Genomic DNA, 27,599 nt, shown 5'->3' with positions numbered 1-27,599 from the left:
TGGGGTTGATTGATATGGAATACCAGTTCATGCCATACCAGTGCTTTTTGAGGTCATGTGATTGAATAGCAGCAGCTGCAATGTATGCCAAACTCTCACCACACCTTCTATCATCTCACGAAAGGCGCACAGTTAATATAACAAAGTTGTTAATTGTTTAGACCAATAACAAAGTTATTCTGTTCCAGATTTAAAGCAAACATTTTAATGCAATTATGCCGTAACCATGCTCTCACAAGCTGTAGTCGCTTTGTTTTGATCCGGAGTCTTTTTTTACCCAGAGTTCAGTAGGAGGCGTAGCAGCAGCTGTGTTGGAGAGAGAGGAACATGGCGCAGATTGAGTGAAGGTGCTGAGACTGTGAGGAAACGACACTTCAGTGGGTCTTTTTGTGGAAACAGCGAAACACAATAATGCGAGTGTGAAATGGTTTCACTCCCGAAGTTCTGGATAACAACCGCTGCTCCATTGATGAGTAAAAGGAGATCAGAGGGGATAAAAAATTCCTGCAATTGCATTCATAAACATTTCTTTAGGACTCACAACCCCTGAGTTACCCTTTTTTTTTGGGAAAAAAAAAAAAACAAACAAACAGAAAACTCAGGCGCATTCAGATAATCCATCGCAAGATGGCAGAAAGAAACAAAAGAAAAAACCTCCACCCGCAAGAAGTTTCTAGACTCAAAGAAGAACAAGTAAAGGTAACATAAAAAAAGAAAACGGAAATCCGTATGGGTAGAACTACGTTTACACGCTGTCTTTTTCGGATCACAGTGTGACATTTATCTTGGTTTTAATGCACAAGTTTGTACAAGTCGTTTTATTGTTGTTATTATTATTGCTGCAAAATAATAATGACATAACGTTGTTCAGTACCGTTGTGGGTTTTGGAAGAGTAATTGCAAGTGAAAGTTTGTAATGTATTCTAGAAACTTCGTTGTCAATCACGTGTTGCATCTTGTTTCCGATAGACGGTCATTGACTTATGCCCCCAAACTTAACTGTTTTTCATTCAGCCTGTACACAAGTACCAATCAATTTACTGTTTCATAAAACATATGTAAGGTAGTCCACTACTTAGCTGTAGTGGTAAACTAACCAAAAACGTTGCACAAGAACGAAAGCAGCGCCCGTGTGGTTGCTGCACATAAGTGTTTGTGAAACTACTACTCTAAATCAAAAAGACAATGTTGAGAACAATAGGTGGGTGTCCAGTTTCAGGGACAGGTCGTGCACACCACCGTTTTGAAGAAATCTGCAGCATTTTATTGAACTTAATTTCTTAAATATTTTGTTTTCAGCAGTAGTCATTTAACAAGGCTGGATCATTTGAAACGCATTTGACAATTGTATATATTGATAACATAGTCGTGACTACAGTGAAAGGGAAACCGAGAGTAAGTTAGCAGCAGTTAGTCACCCGTCATGCCTTTTTTAAAGTTAAATATATTGATAAACTAGTGGATTTAATAGTATACAACAAAGAAGGGGAATCTTCCTAAGTTAACGCTCAACCTCTTGCACAGGAGAAAACATTAAACCGCTTATAATGACCCATTTTGACTGCTGCTCCCTTCACTAGTTAATAGGTTAAAAAAAACTTGAGTATATTAGTCTTCATTACTTTTACAAGGAATGTGCACTTTAATAGTTATAGAAATGGTTCCAAATTCTCAGTCACATGGGAATTACCATAAGACAACATTCCCTCCAATGAATGCTCTCCTCGTCACCGTAATGTTTAATTGGGTTAAGTGATAACCAGAACCATTGCTGCCTATAGTCGTGTGGTAACATATCAAGGTCAACCTGAGAATTTAAATTCCAACTGTTATATTCATTTTTTGTTTATAATTAAAGTACATATTGCTTGTAAACGTAGTGGAGCCCAATACATTCATGTTTGTTTCACAGAATAGTCTTTTTTTTAAACTCATTATTTAAAAACTAATGACGGACTGAAGCAGTTTTACCAGAAGGGGGCAGCAGTAAAAAAGGATCTCAAACTACTTTTTTTTTTTCTCCTATGCAATACGTTGAACGTTTAAAGGAAGAGACCCTTTTTGACACTTCTGTTGTATCCTATTAAATCAGATGTGTAATAGTATGCTGGACTGGTGACTAAGTCCCGCTAACTTACACTCTGTTTAAAAAAATAAATAACGTTTTTGATTTAATAATAGTATGTACTGTAAGCACGACAAGGCTTTAATTTGCAAAGTGTAAGAAAATGTAAGATGATCGTCCCATAACGGAAAAGGGATTTTATATCCTGCTATGTTATCCATGGCAACGGCTTCTACAGTCATATTGGTAATAGTTGTTAGCATTTCTAAACATTGTATCAACTGATACGCAAATGTGTACTATTCATATTACTTTTATACGTATAATGCAAACAATGCCGTGAAAAGGGTTGTGTGAGATTTTATTAGGGATTGCATTGCACTCTGACATTAAAAAAAATAAAATAAAAAAAAAAAAGTATACTGTATAATAGCGCAGAAATATTAGATTCAGACTGAATTATAAGTTTGTAACTGTGGGTCAAAGCATTTAGCTACACAAATAGTTGATAAACTGAGAACTAAAAATACTTGAAGGTAGTTGAAAGACTCACTATTTTAATCATTTTCTACAGCATTTCAGTTTGAGACTTCAGTTTACCTAGTTATTTCTATCATGCTGTGTGAAGAAGGCGATAGCCGGAACGTTGTACAGTGGCTAATTATTAAGTGAGTTATCAGCCTGTCAATTACATTTTCTCATTAAGTGTTTTTAGAGACTCACGCTCAAATCATTTTTCCAACCTAACCAATATTTGGTCTGTGCTGCCCTCTTGTGGTAACATGGTGGATTTAAATTGAACAGCAGTGTACCAACATTGGATGTGTCTGTCTTGTTGTAAGGCTCTAATATTTAAACATTTTATAGTATAATCCTACAACGGAAGTCTTGGTTTCTAGTTAAGTGTTCAAAGAGTTTTGAGAGCACCTCTGTTTTAAGCAATGTAAAACCTACATGTTCTAGAGAATGACTCTACAATATCTCTTGCATACTTTTCTTTTTAATCTAGTAAAAATATAGTTTTACATTCCCAAGCCTCTATAAACCAAACTTGAGAGAAAAAGGGATAATCAGTATAAATAATTGTAATCAGTACATGCTCTACTAGTCGTTTTAGCTGGTATTAAAACTAGTCTGCACGCCTTTTATTAAACCAAATCTTAAATTCAATGTTTATAATAAAATTTATTTCGGAAGAATACTGTTGCAATAAGTCTTTTTAGTTCTTGCAACACAGATTTAGAATTTAAAAGCTCTTGCTGGAGATTGTATTGACACTCCACCCCCCCTTCTCATTTTTAAATAACTTGCAAGCAATATGCAAATGAACTCCTATTTGAGGTTCTCTTACTTTGCTTTCATGCCAGACTGTTATGGTGTATAGTATGCAAATGATCCATTGATTAACAGCAAAATCCTGCTTTAGGCTTGTTTTCGAAGGGCTCGCCTTATGCAAAGGCCGTTTTCTTTTAGTTTTTCACATAACCCCCACCTTTCTATTATAATTCATTTAATTAAAGCGATTTATTCACAGGCACACAGCTGGCACAGGGAGTGTTCTAGTTGGAATCAAAGCTGTCTCATCATTGGTAGGAGAACTCGCTCTGGGGCTTTATCCAAGAGAGCACAGTACTAATTTCATATCCCCTCTGAGTCTGCTGTGTGTTTTTGAATTTATGAATCCCTGATTTAATGTATGCTTAACAACAGTGACAACTACCAGTGCGTTAAATAATCACCCAGCCCTGTTTTAGAGTGTTATTTAGAAAGATTGTAAATGTAATTTACATTTGCTTGTCAACAGGACTTCTAGCAGTTCAGTTATGCCTAGATTATTTTATTTCAGTTAGTTCCTCCATAGTTGAAAATTATTTATTTGTTAAAAGTGGAAGTATAATGTCATTAAATTTTCTGAACATTCATGATCTTGAAATAGAACCAAGCCTTATGAGTTTTTACATAGTATCACGTTAACATGCCACACTCCTGACTCTCCCATTCTGCCAAAATGGTTAAGCCATCGCCATTGGTCACATGGCCTGATGATAGCCCATCTTCTTTGAACTTGCAAGGGTAAATTTAAAATTGTAAAAACAATTAGCAGAACTTACTCAATTCAAACCTGTCTGTTCGATTAATGTCTTTTCACCAAGTTTCACATTTTTCACAATTTAAGACTTGCTTATCGAACATAACGTTTCTTTTTTTTCCACAGCTTAAAAAACAAACAAAAATCAATGAATCTGCCCTTTTTAAAATGAATGGTGTGGCCCATTAGATAAATACTTGCACATAACACTTATGGACATATGAGATACATAAAGACCGCTATTCACAATCCTCTCATCTCCCTTGCCCCATAAATGCACCTTATCCTAATTCTGATCATGTTTCTGAAACCTAAAGATTTCGGAATAGATTGCGGTTCTGGGATTGATTAGCAAGTGTTTCTGGCACACTAACTGTATAATGCAAATGGCTTGACTGGTCACTTTGTTAGTTGGAAATGTTCTAATAATAAAAAAAAAAAAAAAAAAAAAAAATCATATTTTCACAATGATGATTTTTTTTTTTTTAATGTGAGATAAATGTGGAATGACATGATGTCATCCTTTGTACCTCTACTCTCCCGTTGTAAAACTGGGTACTACTGAACTGTACCTGAACCCAGATTTAAAATAAGCTCCTTAAATTAAACCTCATCCACCCCTCAGACAAAAGCATTGTTACCACAAGCGTGTTAATGTAACACTGCATTCCTGTCAAGGCATTTGCATCATGTTTTTTGTTTTCACTTATTTATTCTGGGAAAATGAAATTACTTTCCTTAAGCTTTTTAGAGATGCCTTGCATACACTGGAACTTATTTCTTGTAAAATAACAATGTATGCTGTTACATTATATGAACGGTTTGATGCCGTTACATTACCTTCAGAAGGCTGATTTTTATTGAACGAGGGATGCCACGATTCTGCACACTATTTGTGGTCGCTAAGAAAAAAAAGTAATGCTTTGAAGAAAATTCATTAAATTGAACACATGTATGCAGGAGAAGGGTTGCAACTCAAAGATGAAAAGTTCTGTACTAGAACTGAATTGGACAAGCTGCTGGCAGAGAGAATGGGTCCTGAGGAGACTTCCCAGGGATTGTTTTTTCTGGTTTGGTATACTTCTCCTCAGTGTTGAGGGTGAAGAACTTGAACAGATATTTCCCTTTGCATGGTGTTGCATGTCATCAAATCGACATTGCATATTTATAATGATTTTGGCCTCTGCTTTATAGGAGGACAATACAAGGCTTAAGCCAGAATGTGATTCTGAACCAGGGTGCACACAGTGTACGTTTCATGGAGGCGTGTTTATTTAAGACAAACATTGTACCAAAATGTCTATAAAAACAAGACCTGTTCAAATGTGATTAACTTAAATTTCTTCAGTTCCTGTATGGCAGGGGGTCTCCAACCCTGGTCTTGGAAAGCTACAGGGCCGTCTGGTTTTCATTTCAACTGAGCTCTTGGTTACTTAATTGAACCAGTTATTGGCTTAATTATTTAAGTTAAATTGTGTTCCAGATCTTTAGCCATTGGTAACATAGACATCTATAAAACCTGCAGGATTGGCGCTCTCCAGGACCAGGGTTGGAGGCCCCTGCTCTAACTTGGTGCGTTACTTTTTTTTTATTGTGCAGTACTCGACATGTGGCTAAACCTAGTGACTTAACACTGGTACTGCACTCTGTTTCTAAAGATATTTTCATTGTTGAGACCCTTGGTAATCTGATAAAATGTATAGGAAAAATGCAAATAGGCTCAAATATTGCTTTGTTATTCAAAATACTGTTGTCGCCCCTTCCCATTTAATTTTTTGTTCTGGAAAATGTTTAATGCTAATTGTGAAATGTCGGTTGTATCATTTTTTTTGCAGTCTATAGGTAATCTTCCCACAAACTACCCACACCTCCAGTTCTTTCTCGAACAAAAAATATCCCATCTCCTTTTCCTTGCTAGTTCACTTTTCAAGAAGTGTCAGAGAATCTGTTAGTGTTCCTTTTATCACCAACTTAAAGGAGCAATGAGTCGAATGGTAATATACAGCAAAGTATTTTGTCTAGTTTTTCTGTTCGAGGTGTTGTCACAGAACAGAAGGCCTTTAAAATTACCATCTAACAAGGGAAAGCTGGAGATATGAACATCAGTAGCCTACATTGTAACATGTAAATTACTTATCATGACTAAGAAATTGATCAAGAAAGAAGTGGTCATTTTTTAAAACAAAAATATCGGAAGTCACACATTTTAGTAGCGTTTGCGAACGTGCGCGGAATTAACTCATGTTTTATATGTGACACTTTGACAACCTGTAGATGGCGCTGTTGTACTACAAGTGATTCTGGTGCAATAAAAGAAGATTCTTTTAATAAGTGCTGACACACTATAGATAAGTAATATTCTGTAACTAGTGTCCTGATAAAGTAAATTCTGCAGGTTACTCATACCTTGTGGTCAGTGTGCTATTAGTTAAAATGAATTGCTTGCTTTAAAATTCCAGTCTGTACTTACATTAAAAGTGGACTAACTCATAATGTGGATAAAAGCAGGCTCTATTGGTATGTTTCATTATAAAGGCTTGGTATCTGCAGTATAGAGTTTATTGATGAGGACCCAGTACTGCAATGGTTGTTAAGGTTGCAAAGGATTAAGGCCAGTGATATGATTGGTTTCTGTGGAATCAAGTGGTGTTTATTAGATATAAATGCAATTCATATTTGTATGCACTGTACATGAATTCCACTTTCTATTTTTACATTTGAAGAGAATATGAAAAAGAATAGCATAGACATAGCCATGATTTTACAGACTTTCAAAGGATGATGAATGTGATGTGTGTTAACAAAAAAAAAAAAAAAAGAAAATCCGTAATGTGCTTTTCTGTATATTTCACAAGCAGTTGTCTGTTTTAATAACAGGTAGTCATTGGCTGCCAAGACCAAATCCAGCACTGGTAAGTAAAATATACTAACATTATCTGTCTAGTTTTAACATGAATGTGTTTGTTTTCATCTGCTACAATGGCAACTTGTGTAATTACACCATGTACAATTCTCATACTGCACTGGGAATACTGTTTTCACTACTGACGACAATGTCTGATTAATGACCAGAATAAAACAAAGCGTTTACTGTAGTTGGGCATTTAACATGTTTTAATACCTTTTTTGTATAATTATTACTGAAGCAGACCTAGTTTTATACCAGTGTGTGGTACAGTAGCAGTGTTTTATATATATATATATATATATATATATTTAAAAAAAAAAAGTGCAGTAAGTTGGATGCTTTTGCAGTTTTGACAAGTTTGTAGAATCGATAATCTAGCGGGACCCACAATCATTCTCTTAAATGATATGGAACATACAGTTCATATTGCCTGGCACAGGCATTAACTTCATTTTAAACATCATCTTTACAAGAATGTCTTTTTTTTTTTTTTTTTTTTTTTGCTTGCTATTCTAAATAAAATAAATATGATTGCAGGAATGGCCTATAATTTTACAAACTCAATCATAAAATACACCATATGGTCATTGCAATGAAGTAAGTGTATAAAATGCCTGAATAGTTAATGTTTCTGATTTTCAGAGGCTAAATTTTGCATCACAGTCTGCATACATATTCCCAGCATCTGTGCTAACGTTACATTTTCCCAATAAATCCAATTCCCAGTTTTAAGCAATTATTCAATCTACACAATACAAATATTTTATGATGCATTGCCATTAAATAATTAAGTCTGTTTTGAACACATTCTTTCCAGTTAATTGCTTTTATACTCTGTAGAGCTACAGTATATTACTGCATTGTGCTTCTTAATTTTTAAGCAGATCAACAGTTTCACACAAGATAGCCATAATGCCAAAGCTTAGCTCTGTCACTAATCTATCTACCTTCTCTGTGCTCTAGGTTTGGCAAGACTTGCAATGAATATCTGCATAGTCTTGATGCATAAAATAGTTTTGATTTAAAATTAAAATAATTTAGTATTTAAGAGAAAAGGATTTTCTTAACTACATGTTCATTCATTGAAAGTTGCATTACCCTAGTAAAATTCATTCTACCTTGATGAAGGTTCAGATCTGAAATAATTTTTACCTTGTGACCATAGTGAAAATTCCTTTTAGTGGTTGTATCTTTTTACGATTTGAACTAATAGGGAACTTGTTCAGTGGTTTCTATGGAGAAAGACATTTGGCAGTACAGCACATACTATTTTTTATAATCTCATTTGAAGGTTTATTATTGAAACAACTTTGGGTAAAGCTGGGCCAGGTTTTCGGACTGTTACTCCAGTCTTTGATTGTTAATTTTACAATACCAGAACCAAACAAATACACCCTGTTCATACTACTTAAATAATGTGCAATCAAGTCATGTTGAAACCACATGGTTGCCATTTCTAACTATTTTTAAAACGCGATGATCATGCATTATTTAGGTAGGGCGACTGGCTTTTTATAGTTTTACCTCTAAAGCCGCTGAGTGAGTTATTAAAGGTCTGGATCTTAAAATATAACCTTTTAAAAAAATAAATAAATAAATATGTAATTGTTTATATTGTTTCTTGTGTGCAGTTATAAATTGTCAATACTGAATTTTTTAACAGGAAGAAAGTCCAAAGCGATTATGAAGCTCTTCAGCAACGGCTCAGTACATTGCCGGACAAACTATCTTACGATGTTATGGTAAGTGCCAACTTCGAACATCCTTCTTCTGTGTGGTGTAGAAATATACTACAGCTTATGTAGAAATGCACTGCTGTTATTTTAGTATTCTCAGCAAACTAAGTAAATAAATACATATTTTAAAAAATCTTAGTGGTTTATGGGTTGAATACATTACCTAGTACACAGGCCTTTCTAGTTGTAGTGTATTGCTTCAGTCTCTTTAATGGTAGTGGTTCTTAAAATATTGTAATTTTCCACTTTCAAGTATCATTACACCGTGATGACCTGGTTTTGCATTAAAAAGTGGTTTTATGGAATTGAAGTCCATTCCATCCTTAATTAAATTCTTCCTTCTGGCCTAAAGATGTCACTGTTCTGAGCCCCTTTTGAGGCCAGAATGACAAGAATGGTGAATAGGCATTTATTTATAGCAGGTGACCTATTGGTTTTATTACCTTAATTTTATTTTAAGAGGCAAATGGAGTTGAGTGGTTATTAAAGCTGTATGGTGTCTGGCCTGTTGTGTCTTTAGAAACATGTAATTATTATTGTAATAAGTTTGGAGTTGTTTAGGAGACTTTACCTGATGGCAGGATCTTATGAGCATAACCCTACACCTCCCTGCTAGTGTGGAAAGTACTTGGTTGTATATTTTTATGGTGTAAATAGTAGAAGTATAGATGTGTCTACTTGCTGGTTTAAACTTCAATATTTGTTGGTCAAATCCACGTTATTATGGATGAATGATCTGTTCTGGCTATTTCAAGATCACAGTAAGGATTGTTGGGCATAATGGCTAACTTCCAGCAGTGTCTGTTACATTCCTAACAGTTCCACTGAAGGAGATCGCAAGGCTTTGTGCATCTGAATTTAATTCTCTTCAGGGGTTTTGTGACATCTAATTTTTTGTGACAGGTACCATTTGGCCCTCTTGCCTTCATGCCAGGAAAGCTTGTCCATACAAATGAGGTCACAGTTTTGTTGGGTGACAACTGGTTTGCAAAATGCTCAGCAAAGCAGGCCAGTAACCTGGTGGAGCACAGGAAGAAACGTAAGTCCTGTTTACACTTTATAAGCCTCAAATTAATCCTGTCAGGACTTCTGTGGCAGAAGCTTTAGCGATCGCCTGATGTCTGGGTACATGGTGTGAAATTAAGGAGTCAAATCAGTCTTGTCTCTGAACATAAATACACATATGTATAGTCAGCTTTTTGTTTACATTTATTTTCAGATCAGAGTGGTCATTTTCCCCATTTTCCTAGTAACTGCAGCATGCATCGGCAAAAACCAGCTGGTATTCATTCGCATAGAAAAGCCAGCCTGAGTGGGGTGGGGAAAGTAAAGCTGGCACACCAGAGCGTACTCTGTGGAGGTTTTGGTTGAAGTGCATTAGGAGGGCAAGAAATTATTTATTACTCCTACTGTGTTTTCAATTAAGAAAATTGATGGAACTGTAGCTGTGTATCAAGTTGATCATATTTGTTTTGTATGCCTTCATATTATATGCTTACCAGAGCTAAATACTGTAGTCACATACATAGTCTAAATGTAGACCTTATACCTTTGTTCTATACACTAGTTGGGTTTACCCAGACCATGTCACTGGTGACAAAATGGGTGAAAGTGTTCACTGTTTCAGTACCACTTCAGGTAATAGAGGGGTTGACCTGTTGCTAAAACAGTCCTTTATTGGAAGACTAAACTGTTCAGTTAACTGCTGTAAATCATACAAGAGTGGGTCTACTTGCACCAAACCTTCTCAGGAGGGTTGTGTTCAGACCCAAGCTTTGCTAACAAATATAAAGAAAGGCTAGCGAGCTTGCCAGATCTCAGCCGTTCACAGATGCAGGGATGCACTCTGGGGTTGGTGTGGTTTGCAAGTGTCTTCCAAAAAGTAAAGGAGGAGGAAGTGCCTGTGAAGCTGTCAGCAGCAGCCCTCGATGCCCTCTCTCACAGCAGGAGGTGCTGGAGCCCGTGGTGTGTGAAGCACCTGTGGGACATTTAGCAGACTGCCAGTGAAATCATCAACCAAGCAAATTGAAAACACCAAAATGATCAGAGGCACTTCATCCTGTGTTGTTATTGTTAGGAAGGCTTGCTCTAAGGCAAAGTTGAAATTGGTTAAATTATACAGTGTTTTTTATATTGCAGATCTGAGAGTTGAGTAAAAAGCAAGTAATTAAACAATTGAACAAAACAAACCCATACAGATGGCGCTTTGTGATGAGGTCCAGATTATATGTGTGTATGTGTATATGTTAGATTGGTAATTAAATTAGATATTTAGCCGTCTCTTGGTATGGTATATTGTTTCACAGCCTTCAATTGTTTTTAGTGCGCAAGGGCTTACATTTTCACCTGCTAAAAGTCAAGGAATGTATCATCTTTCATTTACATTGTCAAATGTATATAGATTCTGTTTTAACAAATAATATACTACTTACTATTGCTGTCCCTGCTTCAGAAAGTAATGCTATTGGTCTGACCTCGTACCTAAAAATATTTATTCTTTTTTTTTAGATGTAAACTTGGTTAGACACATTATCTGACTCTGTTTACTGAAGCAAAAACATTCCATAACCTTAACCTTTTTCCTGACCCTCTTGCTTTTAACAACTGCCAACATAGTTTTCTGCTGTTATGTGATCATGCTTGTTTGAAATCTGTCAAACAGCTCCTTGAGTTATTAGGCTGTCTGCGTCTGACCTTTCCACAATCAAAGATATATGACTTAAGGGCTCAGATTTGCCATGGCAACGGGTCCAATTTGCTGCCGTGAGAAAAGGTCTAATTGTTGCAGAAATTTAATGATCTAGTGCGACATCAGGGCTGTGAGATTTTATGAACTGTTTACGCTATCATTTTCCTTTGTTAATGCATTCAGGCTTAACCTCTTAGCTGCTGGTTGCTTTTGTCTTGCCAGTTAGGCTCCCTCTTCACTGTGCATCATCTCCGCATTCCACTAAGGGGGGGTTTTAATTCACAAAAAGGTAGTCAAAAAGCAAAATCTTTTCCTGTGATTTATGGTATCTTTTGATGTAGCTGTGCCCATTTTCACTGAAGGAAGTAAAGGAAAATAATTGGTTGTTGAGCTTGAGCAAAATTGCATTGAAACTAAGAGTGAAGGTACTCTGTCAACTGATTTTTGCTATCGAGCTCTATTGACTACAACTCAAAGTGGTCATGTGCTGTGTCACAAAAAGTTAATAAAAGCCAGTCCTCCTGTTGTGTTGCTTTTGTTTCAGCATCAATCTGTTACATGGTCTCAGAATACAGATCTTGACAGTAAATAGACTAATTTAAAAATAGCTTGGCTTATTTATTTCATACATAGTCTATATGTAGCAAGGGCATCAGCATATACCAATTGAGTCTATATGCAGAAACATTAAATGTAATTAATCTTGTATAAAGTTTTGGGTAAGTACCATAATAGCAGTGCCATTGTCTGATGTTTGGAACCCACTGATCTAGCATTCTTGTGTATTGAGGTTTGTAGGCTGATGTCAGTATTTTGTGTTTGTGTACATAGCAAGCAACAAACTGTTGTGAATTATGATACAAGGCAGCTGATCACAACTGAAAACATTTGGTGTGACTAAATGGAGGAATTCAGACTCTGGTACACATCTAGTAACTTTCAATAGCGCTGAATTCACAAAACAAGCTTGATGTGACCCCTATTTGAAACTGGTTAAAATGTATAACCTTGTTTCTGTTTTTCCTTTTACTGTAGTTGTAGGAATAGCTCTTGGAGATGGTTTATTAGGACACAGTACCAAATTAACATGAAGTACATTTCCATTTTTAAAGGATGTAGCACTCATTTAGTGAAGGGAACCACAAGAAACAGTTGCTACACTTGCCATGGTATGTACATACAATAAGTCATATTAGACTTATAGCCTGTCCATAAGAGTGACGGCAGCTGGGATTGTCAGCCACCTAAAAAGATATCACGAGCCCAGCAGCAGTAATAAAAAGCAAACTTACTGAGGACAAGGTGTGCAACTGCATGGAGGAAGGAATCATAAGTTATTTTTCTTCCACTTATTTATGGCTGGCTTATCGCATTAAATAAATGTTTGCAATAGGATGCAACAACACTTTTTCCACTCTGGCATTCTAATGCACGTTGTCGATGAGACTCGTATAAAAATAGGTCTCTGGCCATGTTGGGACTTCATAAAATTCACCTGCTAAGTAATCTGTTGTGGGTTAATGGTTCTAAATGTGAATGTTGCTATGAAGTTTTGAGGATTGAAAATGTCCAAATGTTCCTGCTCTAATTGCTTTAGCCACTAGGGGTCAGTAGAGAGTTGACGCTAACTTTAAATAGACAATTGCCTGCAGGAACAATTTTGCTAAGCTTCTGAGTGCGCCAAGGAGCTATTGGTGCAGGTTCTTGTTTATTCCCTTAACCTTTTTAAATTGCAAAATATCTTTATATGGCTGAAACCCAAACATGTCACAATGTAACACAGCCAGTGGTTTCACAAAACTTGATTAGCACCAATGTAGACTTCCTTACCTGAGCTGTGAATTATGGTGTTTCAAGATTAATGCTAATCTGGGTGTTTTGAAGGCAAGTTAAAGATTAATTAAAGTGCACTCATAGTGCTTCTATTTTTCAAGTCTGTCTTCTGGATTAAAAGATACAAGGTGCTTTATGTGTTGAAAAGCTTCTTATTCTGTAGAAAACACAAGCACACACAATGGCACCTGTATTGGAAGCAGAAGGCTACTGGGGATTACGGCCTACTGTAATTTGCATTGGCAAATTAGTCCTGGATCATTAATATCAGATTTCCTGGTCAAAGATGATTCAGTGAGTGTTACTGCATCATTGTCTATATCCAAATGACTTTTAATTACGGGAAGATGTTTTCTTTTTTAATGGAAAACCCAATATGTGGTTCTTAAGAGTGCTTGAATCTTTAATCCATTTATCTCTTTTTTTTTTTTTTCTTCAAGCTTGAGATAGGAACACGATTGGTGTTGTGTTTACAGTAAATCTGATCTATTTTATAGTTTTGTATATTTAATTAATATTAGAGGTAGGCACTGGTAGAAAATCAGAAACCAGGTACCTGCAGTGAAAAATGCCCGGGTCTCTTTCGGGTAACTGTTTTAAGTGCATGATACATATTTAAATACTGTATAGTGCACATACATTTAGTCTCTTTAGATCTGTTGGCTTGTGTAGCCTTTTTAAGTACTGGAAACATCGAAATTATAATTTAATTGGTTTGAATACAGTTATTAATGTTAAACGCGCTTCTTGCTGCAGGATTCTTTGCGACATCTAGTGGCCATATTCCGCTGTTTTAAAACATGGCATCCGAGCAAAGGAGTTTATTTTTGTACTTCATGCTACATTAAAGTAAGTGTTTGTACTGTATTAATTTGCTGATTTTCAGAAGTTTAATTTTAAAGCATTGTTAATATAATGGGTTAACATTTTATAAGTGTGTGAATAATGTTTTTACATTACTTTGTGTTTATTTTTAAATATGGCTACTTGATTTTTTTTGTAAGAAACTATATCAGCACAGTATTTGACCCTAAAGCATTCCATGTTGGAAGCCACACGGTTATTGTTATTATTATTATTACTGGAGTTCACAGAGTTATCACTAACGTAATCCCAACAGGATGTTATGTTGTTTTCGTTCCGATTTAGTTCCTGAGAAGAACAGCCGCCGCAGTTCTTATTCTTGAGGTGTACTTGCCGCTCACTGGGTGTTTTTCTGTAAAACGGCTTAATACAAAGCTTGTTTTTACGTTGTACTCTTACAACTGCATTGTCATATTTTCTACATTTTCTTTAAATTCTCTAATTAATAGTCAATACCCGGTAGTAAAAAGAGACCCAAGTCGGTAATTTAAAACCTGACGGGACACCCGGGTTTTCGGATACCCGTGCCGATCTCTGTTAACACACGTGTATGCATACATACATATTTCTTTAGTTTAAAGAGTGATTCAATAGCTCAAACTAAGTCCTCTCTTCAATAACAGCAGAAGCTGTTGGATTATTTTAATATAAGTACACCTGTCTCTGGGACAAATACATGACAGTAATTACTTGTCTAACCTAAATCTCCCTTTGCCAGATGTTGCTAAAATAATGTAAGACATAGATAAATTACTTGGTACAGTTCTAGGCAGCACATAAATATAGGCATTTTAATAATCTTTTCCTTGACCACATTGTATGCGAGTGAAATATGCTAAAATTAATTGTAAAGACTAGGTATCCACTAATCTTTTTTTTTTTTTCAGCCTGTTCCTGGCATAAGGATTGCATGTTGATGATTTCAATAGTTCCTACTTTTGTAATCGTACTAACAGTAATAATCTATTCTTTTTCTTTCCTTGACCGTTTCAGATGTACAAACTGCACTGGATGACTTGTACAAAGTAGTGAAGAATTTTGAAGCCAGAGTCGGATTCACAGAAGACCTCGAAAAACAATCTTCTGTAAGTTACAGTAACTCCAATAATGAGCCTTTCATGAGAACCTGCTTGTGACAGCATAGCATCCAATAGAGTAATCAACTTTTCTTTCTCTGACTTGCTATATTTGAATAACTCTTGGGGAAAATGACGCTTACATTATACAAACTCTCTGCTTATCCTATTTTACACAACAGGATGATAAGTAAGAATGTATTTGCACAGTGTAATATGTATGTGCCAAGATACTGTTGAGAATGAAATGCTTCTAATGGGCATTTTGCTTCAGTGAGATGTATTTTGTATTGCAAGAAATAGCATTTGTATTACAATTGTGTAGTTTGAGTGCTTTTCCTATTTCTGGAGCAGGCACCATTTGCTGCTTATTTCTGACATAGGAGGTTTGAGCAAACGCATTTTCTGCAGTGCATGTAGATTCTTCTAGTGGTTTCTCAAACCTATTCTTCTTAATTAGGAAAAGGGAGACTTTGTGGACATTATAGAAGAGGTTGAGAACGAAGAAATCCTTACCAAAGGTATTGTTAATGCTTGCTAGCATCTCTTCATTACTTTCATATTGCTAAGTAGCTAGGAATGCAATTAACAGTAACATTTTCAATTTGTGGCTACAGTTGTTTTTATTCACAAGTGTATAACAAAATAAAGCAAAGTACCCTGATTGGAATTTATTACCTTGTGCCCTGTGTAATTTCAATTATGTGTGTCAATTTTAAAAATCATCACGCATGTACTAATAAGCTATTAGCTAATTTTTAAAGCATTTCACACGTCGTATCTGAAAAATGTTCGGTAACTTGGGGAATTTTTAGAGCACCAGCAAATATTTGCTGATTAGTTTTGAAAGCCTGCTTGTGATGAAGCGGGCTGTGAATGTCTTAAACCAAACAGATTATCCAAACTTTGAGCTGACCTTTTCTAGTAGCTGCCCAGTGTAGAACAGTATGGAGACTTGCTCCCAGGAGGCCAGGCTCATCTTCATCTAGCTCTGTCCATCTGGCTTTTGTTTTAACCCTTTCCAGCTCCGTAACCGAGAAGGCTAAGCAGTTCAAATTTACATAGTCACCCAAAGCCATTTGGAGCCATCTTTCCCTGCAGCTTTCTGGAGTCTCATAGTTTTATTTGCACAACACTCATTTTTGTGTTTTGTATTGGGTGTGTTTCCATCTGTGAGTCATATTGAGACATTCTGCAATGTAACGGCTGTCTTATTAGCAGAAAAGCATAATTTTAAAAACAGGTAATTTGTTCCTTGCGTGTATATGGAATGTATAATAATCAGTGGGTAAGTGAGTTACAAGGCTTCTCAATATACACACACACACACAGTACCAGTCGTTTGAGTACACCTGCTTGAAACCAGGTTTTCCATGATTATCTATGCATTTAACTGTATAAACTTGTCTATAAAAACTTAATATTTCATTATGATACGTGTACTTGTATAAGCTGATAATCATAAGTGCATTGCATTCAAAAATGTATTTTTTAAATGAAAATGTAACTCTTGTCAATTTCAATGAAATGGTCACCAAAAGCAAGGGGATTTCAGTCTGAAGCCAAAGTCAGTTAAAAGTGTGAAATGTGTATAACACGGTGTTAGAACACTGGCCTAAGTATAAGTGTCTATGTTAGGTGTTCTGAGTTAACTAGCATGTTACCTAATTAACCTTTTGTCACCAGTTATTGTTAACAGGTGAGGGTCCATGATAATTATAAATATAGGTGGCATAGGCACAAGTTTGCCATTCCTGAATGTAAGGCAGCAGAAAATGGCACAATACGCTCAGTTAAGCAAAGAAAAAAGACAGTCTGTAATTATTTTTTTAAGAATTGAAGGCCAGTCTTTAAGACAAATCGCAAGAACTTTGCAAGTGTCTGTAACTGCTGTGGCCAAGACCATCAAACAATTTGAAGAAACTGACACTCATGAGGACCGAACGAGGTCAGACGGGCCAAGGGTGACCTCAGAATCGGAGAATAATCATCAGAATCATTAACTGGCCCAGAAATACAAGCTCAGCTAAATACTACTAGACATACAGATGTTTCACCATCAACTGTTCAGAGGAGATTGCGTGAAGCTGGCCTAACTGGAAGAATTGCTGCAAAGAAACCATTGTTAAGAGTGCAGAATAAGAGGAAGAGACTTGCCAGGGCTAAAAAACACAGAAACTGGAGTGGAAGTTGGTCTTATGGACCGATGAGTCAAAATTTGAAATATTTGGGTCCAAACGCCAAGTATTTGTAAGATGCAGAGAGGGTAAGCGCATGTGTGGTTCTCACTGTCAAGCATGGAGGAGGCAGTGTCATGGTCTGGGGTTGCTTTGCTGGTGACAGAGTTGGTGATCTTTACCAAGTCCATGGCAAGCTCAACCAGCATGGCTATCATAGCATACTTCAGAGACATGCCATTCCATCAGGATTACGGCTAGTTGGGCAGTCCTTCATTCTTCAGCAAGATAATGATCCGAAACACACCTCAAAGTTGTGCAAGAACTATCTGTCGAAGAAGATAAGTGAAGGACAACTCAATCTAATGACCTGGTCTGCCCAGTCTCCAGACCTCAATCCCATAGAACTTGTATGGGACTAACTAGACAGACGAGTCATAGCAAAGGTACCCACAAGTGCCCTACATCTCTGGGAATTGCTGCAGAAGAGCTGGGAAGACATGTCAGGTGATTTCCTGCTAAAACTTGTTAACCGAATGCCTCATGTTTGTGAGGCTGTTATTAAGGCAAAGGGTGGCTATTTTGAGGAATCCAGGATTTGGAGACAATTTTCACTTTTCTTGAACATTGCTTTGATACTCCTTATGTTTCGTGTATTGTAACATGTTTTCATTTTCAAGTATTTACAGAAACGTATACGATGTAAAACATTGTAAATTATGAAAAAAACCTAGTTTCCAGTAAGTACTGTTACTGTGTGTGTGTGTGTGTATATATATATATATGTATATATATATATATATATATATACACACACACTATGCACAGTACTGTGCACAAGTTTTAGGCAGGTGTGAAAAAATGGTGTAAAAGTAAGAATGCTTTCCAAAATAGCATCATGTTATATAGACTTATATTTATCAATTAACTAAATGCAAAGTAAGTGAACAGAAGAAACATCACCATTTGGTGTGACCAACCCTTTGCCACAAAACAGCATCAATTTCAATTCTTCTATATATATACAAATACTCGGCAGGTAGGTTGGACCAAACATGAGAACTTACATTCTATATATATATATATATATTAGACAGACTATATATGTTGAGATCAGGGCTCTGTGGGGCCATACCATCACTTCCAGGACTGGAAGTGATGGTATATGGCCCCCACAGAGCCCTGATCTCAACATCATTGAGTCTGTCTGGGATTACATGAAGAGAGAGAAGCAACTGAGGCTGCCTAAATCCACAGAAGAACTGTGGTTAGTTCTCCAAGATGTTTGGGCCAACCTACCTGCCGAGTTCCTTCAAAAACTGTGTGCAAGTGTACCTAGAAGAATTGATGCTGTTTTGAAGGCAAAGGGTGGTCACACCAAATATTGATTTGATTTAGATTCTGTTCGCTCACTTTGCATTTAGTTAATTGATAAATATAATCTATTAACATGTCTATTTTTGAAAGCATTCTTACTTTACAGCATTTTTTCACACCTGCCTAAAACTTTTGCACAGTACCGTGTGTGTGTGTGTGTGTGTGTATAATATATAATAAAAAATAAATAAAATGGGGAGTACAGTAAACTGATTTCTGAACTCTCTCCGTGTCTCTGCATTCTCCTCAGGAAAACAAAGAACTGCCCACAAGCCATATTCCAGACCAAAAATCCAAGATGTTTTTGAGGGTGGAGAAGGTGATCCCAAAGCCAAAAGCGGCATTCTGTCTGAAGAAGAGCTGTGGGCCAGACTGGATGAGTTGGAGATGGAAGAAGAGCTGCTGGATCAAAAAGATCGGTAATGTAGAAATATCCAATCAATCTTTCCTGACGAAATCACTAGAGCCAAGTGGTGAGCTACCTTGACTTATAAGTGTATTGAAATATTTGTAAACACACACAGTTGTTCCACTTGTGCAGTTGACCGTTGATGTAGTATTCTTTCTATAAGAATTCAACGTACCTACTAGTAATTAAAAATCAATTTCCTTACTTATTAGTGATATCTTTCAGCCTTCAAGTTTTTGATTTTGAAATATATAAAAGATTCTAATTTGAGGCATGTTACCTTTTACATGCTGTGCACAGCACAGACCTGAAACCAGCAGGTTACCTGCAAGTGAGTCTGCAGTACATTTCATACAGCACGCTAGTGTTTGGTCCTTCTAATCTGTTTGTTTGTGTAATTAGTTGTTTATGCATTTGTTTATTTTAATTGCAATGATCAGTAAGTGACGCTATCTTTATCCTGTCAGAATATCTTACAGTACAGATACAAATGGGGATGACACAACATCCTCTTCGTCTGAGGAAGAGAAGGAGCATCCGAGCGGGAACTTGCCTTGCCTGCATGGAGAGGAGGGCTGGCCTCCAGTCACTCGGGAAGACTCCAGACTGATCACATGTCAGGTGAATGGCAACGGCCAACGTCACAGTGACGATGAAGATGATGAAGGGAGCTGTGTGCCAACGATTTACTTCACCCACACAGTGGAGCCAAAAAGGGTGGGTGTTGACAGCATGGTTTGCAAATTTACTGGAGAAACGGTACTTAAAAACGAAAGTAGATGTGCATGGACTGCATTCCGGCTTAGTTTCTGCAGATTATTGATATTGCTTTTAGGTTGTATCAATAACCTGCCCTGCAAAACCCATCTCAGCTGTGGTATTCTGTCAACACCAGGTCAGGATAAACACAGGGAAAAACACCACTCTGAAATTCAGTGAGAGGAAGGAGGAAGCCAAGCGAAAGAGGAAAAATAGCAACGGGAATGGACACTCTGTTCCAGGACTCGCAAAAATTAAAACGCCTGCAGACCTTTACAGGTAAGAGTATCATTACCAACCCAGTGTCATGAGGTTAGTATAGTGTCTAACTTGAGATACATTCAAGTCTGGTTGTCCAGTCGTGATTCACTTACAGGGTCACAGTCTGGTACAGACGCAGATCAGTATATTCTCTTTGATAGGTAGAATGGACATTTTGGGGAATTTTCTTACCACAGCTAGTTGAAGAAAATGTATACCGTTGTACTGAACCCTTGTGGAACATCTTGGGAATAAACCGTGAAAACATACAGATCTTTCCAACAGCAACATACATATTCCATATTTAAAAAAACTAAACTAAAAAGCCTAATGAATTACACATGCTCTGATTGTCATAAACAATGCGATTAACTCTCCAAACAACAAGCAGCAAGAGCATGTCTGACACTGTAAACAGAAATTGCCATTTTAATGTTTATCTTATTGCCAATTAAGTCATAACTGTACATTAAACAGAACAATACGTTGCTGAAAGTATATCTTTTTTCCATAAATTAGTGTCTCTTTATCCATAATCTGATAACCTCCTCAAGCCATCTGATTTACCAGCTGTTTGGCTAAATTCTTTCTGTGGCATGCTTAGAGGTCACAAAACATAAAAAGAAAATTGAGCTGATACTACCATTAGAAACCTTTTAAAAGTTTGATTTAAAGCTTGATTTTTCTTTTATAATGGATTGTTTTCACTCCTAAGACAAATGCAGGGTTATGGATCTGAGATTGAAAATGTTAGTCGCATTTCGTTACATTAGCGTAATATTCTAAACAGGTGTAGGGCTCAGTCTTGGGATCTGTTTTGTGACAAGATAATAGAGCTGACTGCCTTTGCAAAAAGGGAAAGGGAAATCAATATGTTTGCCTCATCCTCAGCTTCCCAGCTGGCTGCAGATCGGGTATTGGCAGGCGTTGGTCATAGGGGACTTTGCAGCTGTGCATCCCTACCTCTCAAAGGAATCCACTGGAGCAAAGCAAGGCTCTCCCTCAATAACAAGGCTTTCTGGGGAGAAGCCCACCTTACTCTGTCATTGCTCCTGTTTTTCCCAAGACACTTTAAAATCTCTCGCATGCACTGTGATTCTGTTCTAGTGCAGAGTGGGAAAAACAGACTCCCACTGTGTAGTTGAGCAGGTTTTACTGTAAGCTTAATTTGTCACACCTGGGTTTAATTAGACAAACCATGAAGGTTGCAAAGAAGCTTGAGTCGGTCAAGTCTATAGTAAAGCACGGAATGGTTCAGACTGCTGTTCAATGTGAGCGATTTTATATTTTTTTTAGACCACACATTTCATAAAATATATTAACAATTAATGTAAATATATCTTCTGTCTGATGGACATACAGACCTGGGATAATGAGACCCTCTCTATGAATTAGCTTTTTAAATGATTGTTTTTGTTTCAGGCTGTTTGTTGATGTTGTGAATGGTGAGTTAGTTCCCCGCAAATCAATCCTGAAGTCTCGTAGCCGGGAGGACAGTGTGTGCAGTGACACCAGCGAGAGCAGCGATGACCGACGGGGATTCTGTCGCAACCTGAGCCATGATGAGTCCACACACAGCGACACCAGCGAAGGGGTCCTGCATGAGGAGGAGAACTCCCCCAGTAAACCCCTGCCACTACCAGGGGTCTTTGAAGTAAGATATAAACAACTTGGTTCTGATATTGCACATGTGCCGGTCCTTATCTCCTTGAGTTTTTTTGCAGTTTGGATTTTACCCAAATTAACAAAAAGTGCATGTGTACACCTGTTCAAGTCCATATTTCTGCACACACATTATTAGTCTAAAGATGTCTTTTGTACTTTTTCCCTGTAGGCATTTTCGGGCACAGTGGTGGAAAAGGACCCTACCCTGCCATCATTGATTCCACACCTGACCATCGTTTCTCCAGCCCTTCCCACAATTCCTGAGAGAAAGGCAGAGGAAGTTGTGCCCCAGTTGCAGAAGGAACCCTGCAAGAGGGTGTCCAAATTCAAAGCTGCCAGGATGCAGCAGATTTGACACCCTTTTCAGCTTTATTTTTTACTGGACTGGTGGCTTGAGCCTGCATTGATCTGGTCTCAGTTTCTCATTTTTTAACAAGTTACCTTCAACCTGTAAAAGTACATTATTTCCGTAATCTTTTCAGTAGAGTGCATTATACTTTTGGATACTGGGTTTGTACCCTAGGGCTTTGGTTCTATTGAGGCAGCACCTTATATTCAGGCTTTAAAAAGACAGGGAAAAGAATAAAAATGTAGCCTACAGATTTTTTTTAAACTCTGAATGGCTGTTCATCTCTAGTTTTATGATCTGTGAATTAGTCCAATACTCTGTACTGTAATTTTGTGTACTAAGGAAATTATTTTGTTGGTGACAGTGACGGCTATCAGCACTTTCTTTGGAGCTACATGTTGCTGGTGTGTCATTTTTTGTACAGTTCAGTTTCTCGCATCTAGTGTTGGCAGACAAAGCTCATTATTATTATTTTAAGATTTTGTTATCCTGAAGTAATCAATTGTACCATTTCACATAGACTTGAGAAAATCCAACTTGTGGGTACATTTTAAGAATTTCTGTGTTTATCTAGCATTGCTTTGTACCTCAGTTTTCTTTGCTGTACAACTGCTACAGCCATGATGGTTGAGTTGAGCTAACTATGGAAATTGTCAGAAATACTGTTAAATTGAATTGAATATTAATTGAAATAAAACTAGTTACTGAAAGCATTCTGCTAGATTTTGCCCCCTTTTTTTGATAATTAAAATTTTCTAGTAGTTGGTTTAAAGGCAGTATGGCATTTTGAAATTCTCTTGGGGAAATCGAATTAAGATGCCAATCAATAGCGTTTATCCCTCTGAAAATAACTGCATTCTGCTGTTGTCTTTAACTGTATAATCCTTCTTCGAGACTGTCCATATTAAAGAGTAAACATCAAATTATGTTTTTTTTTTTATGATTTTTTACTGCTCCATAGCATTTCATTGAGAGTTCTTATTGCAATTGCTCAAATTATTTAAATTATGTTTTTTTTTTTTTTTTAAATAAGTAAATGTGTTAAAGATGCTTTTGAAATGATTGTAGGAGCTTCTCACTTCAGGCAAATGCATGTAGGTTAGTGTCTATGTTGGTAAGCGACAATGCCATCTAATGCACACCCCTGTGTTACCAGAAAAACTTAAGGAAATCTAGTTCAAAGTGGCAGAACATTAGATGGCACTGGCTCCTTCATTTCTTGCCTTCATTTCAAATGTCTAAGACAGGCCACTAGAGCTGAATAGCAGCTCTTGTACTCTGCTAAAAGCACCATAACAGAAAAAAAACAGCGTTTGAGTAATTGCAATAAGAACAGAATAAAAACTGAAAGAAAGTAGAAACTTGAAGCTGCTTACGCATAAAGCAGTTACACTGGTGTCATTGTAGTATTCCTAAAATCTTGTTGCCCATTATTATTTGGTACCTGTTCCTGCCAAGATTCATTGCTGTGTTTTTTTTTTTTTCCCACATGGTGTTTATTTCAAAACTGTTATTACATGGCACAGTGTACTTTTGAATATCTAATACCTTTAACAAACACATCTGGTTGCTTGGTGGCATTAGGATGCAAATATAAGTATTTACAGACGCTGTGATTCTTAACCTTGTTTATGTGCAAAGCAGTCTGAAACCAAACACCTGGTCAGGTGAATAACACTAAGCCAGCCAATTTCTTTGTTGACAAGTATTATTATTATTATTATTATTATTATGCTGGCTTGCCTTGTCATTCTCTTGGAACTAATCTTATGATTCATCGTATGCATCTGACCATGTGTCTTGAAGACAGCAGTTTCCCAGAGATCAATCTTCTCTTCAGTACAGTAGCAGGCTTGTTTGAACAGAGGCCATTAGAGAGAACACACTTTGGAAGCGTTCTGGTAAACCTAAGCCTCCATAAAGGTCATTTAAAACAAAAAAAAAAAAAAAAACCACAGAGTGCAACAACTGCTGTTGTAAAGTGCATATGTGATATGTGTTGTCGTGCTTGACAGGCACCAAACTTGATCTCCACGGTAATATTATACAGCCTCCAAGAAGTACTGATCTGAAATGCCTGGAACAACATTGCTTTTTAATGTTGCTTACACTCCTAGAAGCAGCTTTGCTATATACAGTATAACTGGTTTACTAATCTGTGTTTATGTAGTGTATAAGGGGTTGTGCAATAGATGAAAGGTTGCATATACTGTAGTTTATAAAAATTACTGTGAGTAATAAAATGAAAATGACCATTTTAAATGCCTTTACTGCAAAAATTTGCACTAGATTTAAAAAATGATAAATCGAGAGCGAACCTTGCTGTTAACATTTAACAAGATTTGTTTTTGAAGTACACTTGAGGTTTTAAGTCAGCCATTGTGGGGTTTTATGTGAGATTATGATGTTTTTAGGTTTAATGCAAAATGAATTATTTTTCAGCTGTGCTTTTTAGTAGAAGAAAAAATGTTCTGCAAATAGGTTTAGCAGTTCATTGAAATGAGATCTGGTGCTATTCTTAATTAGTGAATGGCTGGGCCAACAATGTCATTGCACATTTGATCTATACAGTAAACCTGGCCATTTTAATAATAATAATAATAATAATAATAATAATAATGGAGTTTGTTCAAATAACTGGTCTTAATCGTACAGAGCCAGGAGCCCAGCTCAGGACAACAATTGTAAATGTGGAAGAATGTCCTAAAGCTGAAACTTGCAGATCTTGTAAAAAAAGGGAAGTGTTTACGTGTGATAACTGGTTTAAGTCTCAGCAGTTTGCCAGTAATTGGGAAAACTGGCACAGTGGTTAAAACCCCTGTTACACACTCGCCTTGCATCAGAAACGCTTTCCATTTTAGAAAAGAAAGCAGAATTAAAATCAGCTGTATTCAGTTGATTTTAAGGCAATTTTGTGTTACAATGAGCCACATTTAAACCCGCAGTAACCTCATGATATGTGCCCTCTGCCAATTCCTGCTGTGCCTTCCAAATTTAATCCAGTAAATTGTTTCTAAAGTTGATGTATAAATATCTTTTGGTTGCTCAAAAGTACTTTGTCTGTCATAATAGGGCAAATGCGGATGTTTTATTTCATGCATTTCCAATGTAATGAAGATCAAACATGCTTTGGTAATTATCCTATTTCATTTGGCTGCTATTTAAGCAACTAAATGGTTTTGTTGTTCCACAGGAAATTAAAAAAAAAAAAAAAAAAAAAAAAAAAAAAAAGCACAGGTCACTATTTGCATTCACTATAGGATATTTGCTTTTCTAAACACCCTTATCAAATGGTGGCTTTTTGAAAAACAGTTTGGTTTTATGCTAGTTTTTAATACTAACTGCTGTCTAAAATAATCAAACAGAACTTAAAGGAAACTTTGTAAAACGTTTCAGCAAGAAGTCTTTGGGAATTAATTTTGTCTTGTAAATTAATTGACTGTTGTGACTTTACCAGTTAAATATCACATGTTTTAGTAATACTGTACTTAAGGTTCATGGCTGTGGATTGGTCTAATACAGTGCTTTCCACATTTTCTAGGCTCAAGGACTCCCGTGACACTAGTTAGCCTGACCCACAACCAGTGAATCCTTACAAATGCGAAAAACGACATCAGTACAGTAAGCATTGCATCCAAAATAATCCCAAGAACATAAGAGCTGCACTCATGTAATCCCTCGCCTCCATGTATTAGCAACAAATAGCTGTTTGGTAGGGATTAAACCCTGTTTTCAGAGATTTTTTTGAACAGCACTGAAGTGAATAAGCACATGGAGTATCATCTGTATATTGAACAAATGTACTTTACCTGTTCTGTTAAACAGTGTTTCGGTGTGTGTGTGTGTGTGTGTGTGTCTCTGTGTGTGTGTGTGTGTGTATATATATATATATTTACCTTTTTCTGAAAAAAAAAAAAAATAGAAAAACTGATACGTTTTGTGTCTTCAACTTTAAGTAAAAAATATTTTTAAAATCCTGGCTGCGAGCTCTGTTATTCACCAGTAGGGAGCAGCAGCAGCTCCAACAGAAGGCTGCCAGTCAGTGGTTATAATTTATGATCCATTTCTATTATAGGTTGGGTGTGCAGAGATAGTTACAGTAGTAATTACCAGGACTGAAGTGTTTCCTAGGCAACCAGCTTTTTTTTTTTTTTTTGCTTCATTCATGCTCTTGTTGCGAGTGTGCCTGTAAAGCATGGCATTACTGTATTGGGAAGGCTGCTGCCCTGCTGCTGCTCCAGGTTGAGGTTAGTAACAGCATCATGAGGCGTGTTCAAGCAGAAAAGACTCAGGCTGGGATAGAAGCACACTCAGACACTATCAATTGGCCTTTCACGCCTCTGTTTTACTTTTAAGTAATGCTGTTAAAATTGTAAATGCTGGTTTTCCTGCTTGGTACCATGAACTGATACAAGAAACGGTAGCCCCTATTTGTTAAATAGCAAAAGGGAAAAATAATTTAGGAAAACAAAGAGCTATAGTACAATTCTAATCCAGGTTCCTCAGTTGTTTAATGTAAAATGCCGAGGTGAGCGTGTGCATAGCACAGTGGTGAACTTGTCTAAATTGTTTTTATGTACCATGCAATAGTAGTAAGGCATCATTTTGAAGAGAATTATGGTCATTACCTGCGAAAAAGAGGAGTGTTAATGGCATGTGTGGGCCAGTAATGACTAAGACAGCGGAACGAAATGATGTTATTGAAATTCATTGACCTTCTGCCTCTTTGTGTTTGAATAGAAGTCTGAACAGAATGCTATCCCTTTGCAGGGTCTTGCTGCTCTATCATTCCACAATGTACTAAACTTTGAATGTGGCTGTATGAAGTCAATTTAAAAGCCATTCTCCTGCACTATTCCAAACATATCTGAGCGACATGCTTGGCTACTTCAGCAACGCAAGTATTTTATAATAAATGTTAGTTTGAATTTCTCTTTAACAGCTGGTTTCACAGACCACGTGCTAATCAAGGTTTGTAAAACCAGACACATGTTTATTCATCCCTTTAAAAAAAAAAAAAAAAAAAATCTTTATCAGGCTTCCAACTGAAAATCAGTATGTGTACAGCTTTTATATTTACGAAACATTTTCATTGGCAGATGCAGGTTCTTAAAAAAAACATTTCAGGTCCAGGAGTTTCAAGCATGTAATCAATTTTGAAGCAAATTATTCACTTTCTTATTGATTTGGCATTGTAACCCCATATTGCCCTGTAACACCTGCAAGTCCCCTTGAATAAAGGCGTCTGTCAAAGAAATAAATAACAGTACTAAACTAATCATAGTGTTACTCTCTGCTTGTTAAATGTGGTTCGTCGCAACAGATTGCATCTGTTGTTAAAC

General features: G+C 36.7%; 1 protein-coding gene across 1 annotated transcript; it reads left to right on the top strand.

The window, feature by feature from the left end:
• The first annotated feature begins 218 nt into the window (after positions 1-218).
• Positions 219-22,970, top strand: LOC121296335 (unconventional prefoldin RPB5 interactor 1-like). Its single transcript, XM_041221763.1, has 11 exons — positions 219-699; positions 7,032-7,066; positions 8,726-8,804; positions 9,702-9,837; positions 15,178-15,269; positions 15,721-15,781; positions 19,065-19,233; positions 19,691-19,940; positions 20,119-20,261; positions 21,666-21,897; positions 22,078-22,970. The coding sequence occupies exons 1-11, from the start codon at positions 628-630 to the stop codon at positions 22,261-22,263; spliced, it is 1,455 nt and encodes a 484-aa protein (XP_041077697.1). The 5' UTR covers positions 219-627; the 3' UTR covers positions 22,264-22,970.
• The last annotated feature ends 4,629 nt before the right edge of the window (positions 22,971-27,599 follow it).

The sequence above is a fragment of the Polyodon spathula genome, chromosome 21, assembly GCF_017654505.1.
Source record: "Polyodon spathula isolate WHYD16114869_AA chromosome 21, ASM1765450v1, whole genome shotgun sequence".
NCBI classification, from domain to species: Eukaryota; Metazoa; Chordata; class Actinopteri; order Acipenseriformes; family Polyodontidae; genus Polyodon; species Polyodon spathula.
This window is presented reverse-complemented; position numbering and strand designations above follow the sequence as displayed.

Bases quoted from the DNA above. Each gene is read 5' to 3' on its own strand.
- LOC121296335 (XM_041221763.1), top strand. From the start codon at position 628: ATGGCAGAAAGAAACAAAAGAAAAAACCTCCACCCGCAAGAAGTTTCT. The intron at 700-7,031 runs GTAACATAAAAA...TTTTAATAACAG, and splicing joins TCAAAGAAGAACAAGTAAAG to GTAGTCATTGGCTGCCAAGA. The intron at 20,262-21,665 runs GTAAGAGTATCA...TTTTTGTTTCAG, and splicing joins ACGCCTGCAGACCTTTACAG to GCTGTTTGTTGATGTTGTGA.